This window comes from Arachis ipaensis, chromosome B9 (assembly GCF_059453495.1).
Source record: "Arachis ipaensis isolate K30076 ecotype BB chromosome B9, ASM5945349v1, whole genome shotgun sequence".
NCBI classification, from domain to species: domain Eukaryota; kingdom Viridiplantae; phylum Streptophyta; class Magnoliopsida; order Fabales; family Fabaceae; genus Arachis; species Arachis ipaensis.
The window spans coordinates 14,936,721-14,945,963 of record NC_142444.1 but is presented as its reverse complement, the minus strand read 5'-3'; the positions used below and the strand labels follow the sequence as shown (position 1 = coordinate 14,945,963).

Below are 9,243 nucleotides of genomic sequence, written 5' to 3'. Positions count from 1 at the left end.
ATTATGTCTTTATTCAAAGAAAAATGATATCAATCTTTTGAATTTGATTGGATTCTTTGCTCTTTATGTCAAAAATTTTTAACTTAAACGAATTAGTATAAAAAGGTTGACAAGAGAGAGAGGGGTCTAGTGAATATATCCACTAATTGATTACAAAAAAGTTTTATCAATTCGATTTAAACCTTTTGATGCATAAGATGATAATCGATCTCTAAATGTTTAACTCGTTCATGAAAAAATAAGATTCGTCGTAATATAAAAAATATTATGATTGTTAAAAATACTTAAATATATAGTTAGAGTGTTAATTTTTAGTTTTCATATGCTCCAATCCTTTTGTATTTTTTGAGCAAATAAATATATAATTCTATGTGTAAAAAAAAGTATATATCTTTTTTGAAATTTAAACATGTAAGTTTTCCTATAAATAATAAAACAAATAAAGGATTGTTTAAGAATATTGTGATGCACTTATTATAAATCTTTAAGGATAAAAGAAGTATTAAATTTTTGAGAAAAATTTGAGAACAACTTATAAATTTCTGAATTAAAAAATAAAAATATTAAATATTTAAATAAGTTTCTAAAAATTTGTAATTAAGTCTCTAAAAAAATAAAATTGAAGACTAAAAGACAATTAGTGTCCAGCGTTATATAATTCTTCAATGATTTACTTAGTGACTTTTTTAAAAAACCTATAAATCTACCAAAATTTTCCAGTGAATTATTTAATACTTTAGTTTCTTCAAATATTATAATTGACCACAAAATCTACCTATTCTGATCATGAATGGCTACAATCACTTCTCATTATGAAATATCATTCTTGTTGAACAAAATATTTGAGAGTAGTCTATTTTTTGGTTGAAGATTGAAGAGTAAAATTAACAACCAAGTTGAGTTGGTCTAATGGTTAACTCACTAGTGTGTTTAGAGAATTTAAATCTTACCTTTTACTAAATTTATAAAGAATGCACAACAAAATTATATATTTTTTATTTTTTTTTTAACTTAAACAAAATAGTCGTCACTTTATCTTGAGAAAGTATTTATTGCCGAGTACAGAGATTTTGATCCTTATAAATGCAAGTGCAGCTAGCATTGTGTATTGTACATATTCTCCTAGAGACATACCATGGATTTGGATATTAATTCTCTCCAAACTCTTATTTTGGCTTTGTTAATCTTATACTTCACCATAAGGTCCATTAGATCACATAACAATAGTGGATCCAAAAAAAGAAATATCAAAACCAAAGTTCCTGAAATACCAGGGGGTTTACCCATCATAGGTCACCTTCATCTTCTCAATGATAAAATCCCTTATTTTAGAACCTTCTCAGCCATGGCTGAAAAATACGGCTCAATCTTCGCTCTCCGGCTCGGCTGCCACCCTATAATCATGGTTAGCAGCGCAGAGATCGCCAAAGAATGCCTCACAACGAAAGACAGAGTCTTTGCCTCGCGGCCGGACACGGCCGCAGGCAGATTCTTGGGCTATGACAATGCCGTTTTTGGTCTCGCGCCATACGGACAGTACTGGCGCGAAATCAGAAAAATCGCGACGCTCGAGCTTCTCTCGAGTTCCAGGCTTGAGAAGCTGAAATACATCAGAGACAGAGAGATTTACACTCTTGTCAAAGATTTGTTCAGTTTTTGTAACTGCCACGGGAACTCGAATAAGTTAGTTAGTGTAACCATAAGTGATTTAATAGAGCACATGACGTTTAACATTAATGTGCAGATGATAGCAGGGAAAAGGTTCAGTGATGAAGCGATTAAGGAAGAAGATAGTGAAGGATGGAGATTAAGGAAAGCGATTAGAGATGCTACTTATCTTAGTGGTGTTTTTGTTGTAGCTGATGCGATTCCATGGCTTGGTTGGTTTGATTTTCAAGGGTATGTGGGTTTTATGAAGAGAACTGCTAAGGAATTGGACTCTATTCTTCATAGGTGGATGGTTGAACACATTGAGAAAAGAGGTGAATTTGAGAATGATTTTTTGGATGTGATAATTTCAGCATTTGAAGAAAATGATGAGATTTATGGCCATAAGAGGGACACAGTTATCAAAGCAACAGCACTGGTATGTTTCACTGCGTTAATTACTATTACTGCTAATTACTACTAATATATATATAATATCCGGTTTATAATTTTGGTTAATAATTGAATTACTAATTTTCAGGAACCGGATATTTCTAAAAATTGGGCCGGTTCATCGGTCATCAAATCAATCCGGTTCAAGATAAATACTGATTTACAAAGATTTGTCAAAAACTAAAAAACATCAAATAATTGGTTAATTAATCGAACCATTCCAATTTTTAGTAATTAACTAATTTAAAAAATAAAATATTAAAATATATTTTTTTAAAATATTATATATTTTTATATATAAATATATTATTTTATTATATTCAATTTAATTTCAATTAAAATTTTTTAATTTTTTAATTTCTAACTCTACTTATTTGATTAATGATTTAGTTTTCAGAAACTTGGCTAATCTGATTCGGAATGCTTAGCTAAGAAGCAAATTTTCTGTAACTAAATTTGTTGCTGATAATTATTCGCATAGAGTTATATATTATATAATATATAATATTAGGATATAAATATTTTGATTTGTCTCCGTAACTTCAAACTAAAATGCCTATCCTGTCTCAAACTAAGAAATCTATAACATCAGATTTTGAATAATTATGGTATTTTTGTCAAAATAAAATATAAGATATAACTTATATGTAACCTATGCTAATTAATAATAAGCCAGACTTTTGGTATGTGATACTAATAACTAACTAAAAACATATCATGTATTTTCAGTTGATATTTATATATCGAAATTTTTGTGGATCGTAGTCATTGTTGGAGAAGTTTTAGACATAAACATGCCACGTTGCCAACCTTGTTTTATATATGATAGAGTCTATCATGATTATCATTTTAGTAGCTAGAATGGATATAAAAATTTAGTAACACTTATAAAGTATTAAAAATTATATGTTTGCAACATTTTTTATTTTTATTTTTAAATTAAAATATATTTTTAAATATTAAAAAAATAGTTGTAAAATTACATAATCATAATAACAATAATACCTTTATATATAGGTACATATTAATTTGCTTAAACTATGATGACTACAATGTCTTAAAAATTAAAAAATTATTAAAATTAAATTAATATTTTTATTATTTAATAATATTTTTTAATTTAAAAATAAAAAAATATTATTAAAATATAAAAAATTTGTGACTTTAATTTTACAATATTTGTATAGGTACTGAAACATCTATGTACTAAAATTTGCCATATATATCCAATGGTTCTTAATTAACAAGGACATAATAGTCATAAATATGAAAAAATGCAACACAACACAACAGCTGCCCACAAAATTTGTTCTGTACATATTTGTGGCCTAGCTTTTTGTGGTGGTCCTTCTGCCTAACTAACTGGTGAAAAAGATTGCCAATATGGATGAAGTCTGTTTGTATTCTGTTTTTTGTTATGATATTTAAAAATTATTGTTTAATTGTTAAAAAATTTAAATAATTAATAAAAAATTAAAAAATTTAAAATTTAAAAATTTTTAAATATTAAAAATTAATCATAAAAAATAAATTAGACAAAAACTACCCACAAAATAAGACACATTATAGAATTGACCTTTTACTGTTTACAAATACTAACTGAAGCTACTTTATGCAACTATGTATGAATAGCTTTAATAATCCAATAAGTTTAACAAAACTTGACCATTGATCATTGGTGCATGAAGTTGCAAAACTTGAGTCTCATTTCATTTTCTTTTTTGTTATTCGGCCATCTAATTTTGATTGATATGCACGTTGATATTTCATGTGTAGCTTCTACTAAAGTGATATAAATGAAGAATATATTTAAAATTATTTCTGAATTTCTTTTAATATGTTAAGGGTATGTGAGCCAAGTACAATAGTAACAAAAATGTTATTCCTAAGAGAAGGCGATCTCTATTTAAAAAAAATAACGATATTAGTATTGGTAATAATGATGGTAGAAGAGATAATAATGATGATAAATATAATTATATAATAAAAATATAAAAGTAAAAGTCATAATGATGAGGATAAAAAAAGAGATAATAATAATAGCCATAATTGATCATATTATTAAAAAAAATTGTGAAATTTAAAATTCTATAAAATATAAATAAAATCTCTATAAAATAATTATCGTTATTATTTAACAAATTTTTTAATAAAGTTATTTCTCAGGAATCGTGGGATGTCAACGCATGTTGCATGTTTTTTAGTTTAACGACACAATAATGTCAATGGAATTTAGCATTGGATTATATTATAACTATTAGTTTGTAATTTAAGGATTAAAATATTACAACAACAACAATGAAGCTTTGTCTCATTAGATGGGATCGATTATATGGATCAAATGATTCATTGAACTTTATCATGTATCATATTTTCAAAGAGACCGTGTAATATAGATCTTATTTGACTACTTTATGGATGGTCTTCCTCTATCTTTCATCCCTTATCCATCTTCCATCTCATCTACGCTCTTGATTGGGTGTTCTGTCGGTCTTCTTCTCACATGTCTAAACCACCTGAGATGTGATTTTACCATCTTTTCCACAATAGATGCTAATCCAACTCTCTCTCTCTCTCTTATATCTTCGTTTCTTATTCTATTCAATCGCGTATGACCACTCATCCATCTCAACATCTTCATCTTTGCCACGCTTAACTTATGTTCGTACTCCCTTTTGGCTGCCCAACACTTTGTACCATAAAGCATAACCAGTCTAATAGCAATGTCATAGAATTTACTTTAAAGTACGCGCTTGCGCGCCTATGTGTGCGTGTGCACGTGTACGTATGTGTGTGCGTACATGTCTAATAGGCTGTTTAGTTTGTGAGCCCCTATCCAATTTCGGGACCCCCGAGATTGGGCCCGATTCCGATATAGGTTTTTCGAAAATTAATTATTTGAATTCTTATTATTTAGTTACTAAATTAGACTTTATTTTAGTGAGCATAGAAATTTTTTTTTTTTGTTTAACATAATAAGAGATTATAAATACCTTATAAATTATTGTAGTTGTCATTGAGTGACTAGAGATGTAAACCCTTCTTTTTGGGTTTCGTAATGAAACCATAGTATGGACAAGTGAGGTTGAACGAGTTTCTCTATTGTTGCATCTAGGAATTGGGTAGAAGGTTGAGTGAGTCCCTTCGATTCATCCCAAACTATGGTGTAGACAAATTAGGTTGAGGAGTCCCTTTCTTGTTGTATCAAGAAACTTGATAAAAAGTTGAATGATTCTCTTTGTATTCAATTTCAACCTATCCTTTTGTTTTCTATTTTCTATTTTCAATTTCAATTCATTTTTTTCTATTTCAATTCTTATCTTCTTATTTATTATTAGTTCTTCTTTTTTATTATTGAATATCAAATTTTAGATATTAGATTAATTCTTATTAATCTATATTTGTTCTTCTTGTGTCCTAAAAAAAATCCAGTGCCTTTCGCATTTTTTTATGTTATTGTCATTTCTATCTTCTTTGTTTGTATGTTATTATATTTTTGTTGTTTTTGTTGATTTTATTGTTTAAAAAAAATAAAAAAATATACAGAGCAACAAAAAAAGATAAAAAAAACGGAAAAAAATGTATTTCTTATATTTGTTCTTTTTATATACTATTTTATTCAACTACAAAATTCGAGGACAAATTCTTGTCAAAAAAGAAAGAAAATGATACGTGTTTCAAATGTTCGTAATATGAATAGTTCAAATATTATTTAGTAATTATTAGTTTATATTATAAGTATTAAAATGTTTAATTTAATTTTATGTATTTTAATTTTTTTTATTTAATTACTAGATTGTATGTTATGTTATTGGGTTTAGAATTTTTTTATTTAACCTAATAAGAGGTTATAAATATCTCATGAACTATTATAGTCATTATTGAGTGATTAGAGATGTACAAATCTCTTTTTTGAATTTTGTGATGAAACTATGGCGTGGACAAGTGAAATTGAATAAGTGCCTCTCTTATTGTATCGAAAAATTGAATAGAAGATTAAGTAAATCCCTTTTATTCAATTTTCAAATTACAGTGTGAACAAGTTAAATTGAAGAGTCTCTTTGTTGTTGCATTAAAAAATTAAATAAAAAATTGAATGACTTTTTTTTATCCAATTTCAACCTATCCTTTTATTTTTTATTTTTTATTTTTAATTTTAATTCATTTTTTTATTTCAATTTTTACCTTCGTGTTTATTATTAGTTTTTTTCTTATCATTATACTTCAAAACTTAATATAAAAAATCGGTCACTATATATTTGTATATTTTTATAAATATTATTTTATATATTTTTTAACAAAATAATCCGTTATTAGAATGATAAAAAAATTTGCAATAAAATAATCAAATTTCTCATGACAAAATAATCAATTTTTTTAAAAACAGTATGATAAAAAAAATTTAGAATCACTAAATATTTATTTTTAGCGGAGACAAATTTTTTATATCCATAATATAGCAAAATTGATTACACTCATGCAATACATATCCTTTTCCATAACTATAAATCTTTTTTATTATAAATACATATCTGGTTTGATTATATATGGTAATGATTTTCATTACAAATATGTTTTATTATAATTGTGAATCTAGTTAATAAAGATTGCATTGTTTCTAATATTGTGAACCACTCCATATCCATGACTGATTTTGTGATTGTTTATACTTTATATAGCACTACTCAAACTATATATCTATTTGACTTTTTTTTTTTTGGGTGACTATCTATTTGACTATTTGGTTGCTAAATAATAATAAATAAATATTTTTTTGTCTTTTGTTCTTTTTCCTTCACATGAGTGGAAAACAAAATATTTATTTCATTTGGTCAACGAAAAACAGTGGACTCACCAACTTTAATTTTGTTGTATGCAGATGCTTGTCCTAACTGGATCAGGAAGCACAGCCATAACATTAACATGGGCACTATCCTTACTCTTAAACCACCCAAATGCCATGAAAGCTGCCAAAGAAGAGTTAGATACCATCGTCGGAAAACACAAATGGGTCCAAGAATCCGACATCAAAGACCTCAAATACCTCCAAGCCATTGTCAAAGAGACTCTTCGGCTCTACCCACCGGCACCCTTAACCGGTATACGGGAAGCCACAGAAGACTGCTATCTCAACGGTTACTATATCTCAAAGGGCACTCGCTTGTTCATCAATCTGTGGAAGCTCCATAGGGATCCCAAAACATGGTCTAATCCTAATGCTTTTGAGCCTGAGAGGTTCCTTAACGCTTGTTCAGGGGTCGATTTTCGCGGTCAGGACTTCGAGTTTATACCATTTAGCTCCGGAAGAAGGTCGTGCCCTGGCATGACGTTTGGAATGCAAGTTGTGCATTTGACGTTGGCTAGGTTGATTCAGGGTTTCGATATGTCAACAAAGGGTGGTGCTGAAGTTGATATGAGTGAAGGGTTAGGTGTGGCCTTGCCTAAGAAACATGCCCTTGATATTGTTCTCAAACCTCGTCTTCCTTTGGAGCTATATGAAGGCCTTTGAATGCATGTATGGGAAGTAGAGAAATAATTCTGTATTTTAAAAATATATCTAGTATATATTTTAAGAATATTCACAATTATGTATCAAAGAAAAAGGTGACTGAACATTTACAATTGTAGTCTTGTAAGAATATAAGGGATGCAGGAGAATAATGAGGTCATTTGAGAAATAAATTGTAGTTGTATTACTCTTACTGGTATCAATAAAGGACAAAAGTATCCTGTTGCTTATTACTTTTAAAAGCTTACTGGAAAATAATTGCTTATTTTTAAAAGTTTAAATCTGAAGCTAGATGATATTTATTACCAAATTACATGCGCTTTTTAATTTGTATATTGGGACTGAAATAATGTTTTTCACCGTTATTGGGACTCTGTGTGTAATCCTTGGATATGGACAATGACAAAAGATAAATCGAAAGCTCAGATTTACAACACCACAAATCGAAGGGTTAGTTTTCTTCAAATCAAACCCTCAGATTTGAATACAACTGGAACACACTTATGAGACAATCGGATGGCCAAAAATAAATCAACGAAAGATCGAACGGTGAATGCAATGATGCCCGAAATCTGAGGCTCAAATTTCACTCTTCATCAATCTAACGGGCAGGGTTATATCAACAATGATCAATGGTAAAAGAGGACTCTACAATTTTGAGCCTCAGTATTGTGGATTTGTGGTCAGTAACCACCTGTGCCCCATGCACATGGAGTGAATGGGACTTGATAGCAATTGTACGAGAGTATCTCTTGCTTCTCTCTTCATTCATCCCTTTCAATTCCATTTGGTTCAGTTTCAGCAATCTTTCTTCATCTTTTACCTTTCATAGCTCCAAATTCATACATTTACAATAAATAAAAACCACAATACTAAGAAAAAAAAATTAAAGAAAAAGATCGAACTTCATATTATTAACTATCTTAGCCAACCTCATTATGTAAGTATTTTTGTTAATTTTTTTAATATAAATAAAAAAATAATTATATTGTAGATTTGATGTAATTTATAGTAAATATATTATAGTTAAACATATATTGTTTGTTGATAATGGTTATATATATATATATATATATCGTCCTGAACTTTATATTATTAACTATCTTAGCCAACTTCATTATGTAAGTATTTTTGTTAATTTTTTTTAATATAAATAGAAAAATAATTATATTGTAGATTTGATGTAATTTATAGTAAATATATTGTAGTTAAACATATATTGTTTGTTGATAATAGTTAATTTAGTCTTTTATATATATATATATATATATATATATATATATATTATAATATTAGTTTGTTCGTTTATAATAATAATAATAATAATAATAATAATAATAATAATTTTGTAGGTAAAAAAAATTAGTAGAATATTAGTTATTATATGATTAGATTTGTTTTATAGGTTTATTAATTGTATTTGTTTGAGTAAAATAGTAATTAGAATTTAGTTTAGTGGGTAGTTTTATTGATGACAGTTGTTGCTGGAATTTTTGGTAGTTTTTATTTAGTGTTAGTGACATAATAATTTAATTAAGCACTATTAATAGAGTTTAATTTCTCTATAATTATATTAATTATTTTAGATTGTAGGAGAATATAAATTAGAATTCTTAAATTTATTTTATAGATTT

General features: G+C 27.5%; 1 protein-coding gene across 1 annotated transcript; it reads left to right on the top strand.

Annotated features, from left to right (window-relative positions):
• The first annotated feature begins 1,029 nt into the window (after nucleotides 1-1,029).
• On the top strand, nucleotides 1,030-7,851 carry LOC107618159 (dimethylnonatriene synthase). Its single transcript, XM_016320117.3, has 2 exons — nucleotides 1,030-2,086; nucleotides 6,980-7,851. The coding sequence occupies exons 1-2, from the start codon at nucleotides 1,136-1,138 to the stop codon at nucleotides 7,607-7,609; spliced, it is 1,581 nt and encodes a 526-aa protein (XP_016175603.1). The 5' UTR covers nucleotides 1,030-1,135; the 3' UTR covers nucleotides 7,610-7,851.
• Nucleotides 7,852-9,243: the final 1,392 nt, after the last annotated feature.

Excerpts from the sequence above, each read along its gene's own strand:
- LOC107618159 (XM_016320117.3), top strand. The coding sequence starts at position 1,136 with ATGGATTTGGATATTAATTCTCTCCAAACTCTTATTTTGGCTTTGTTA. Across the intron at positions 2,087-6,979 it reads TTATCAAAGCAACAGCACTG|ATGCTTGTCCTAACTGGATC; the intron begins GTATGTTTCACT and ends TGTTGTATGCAG.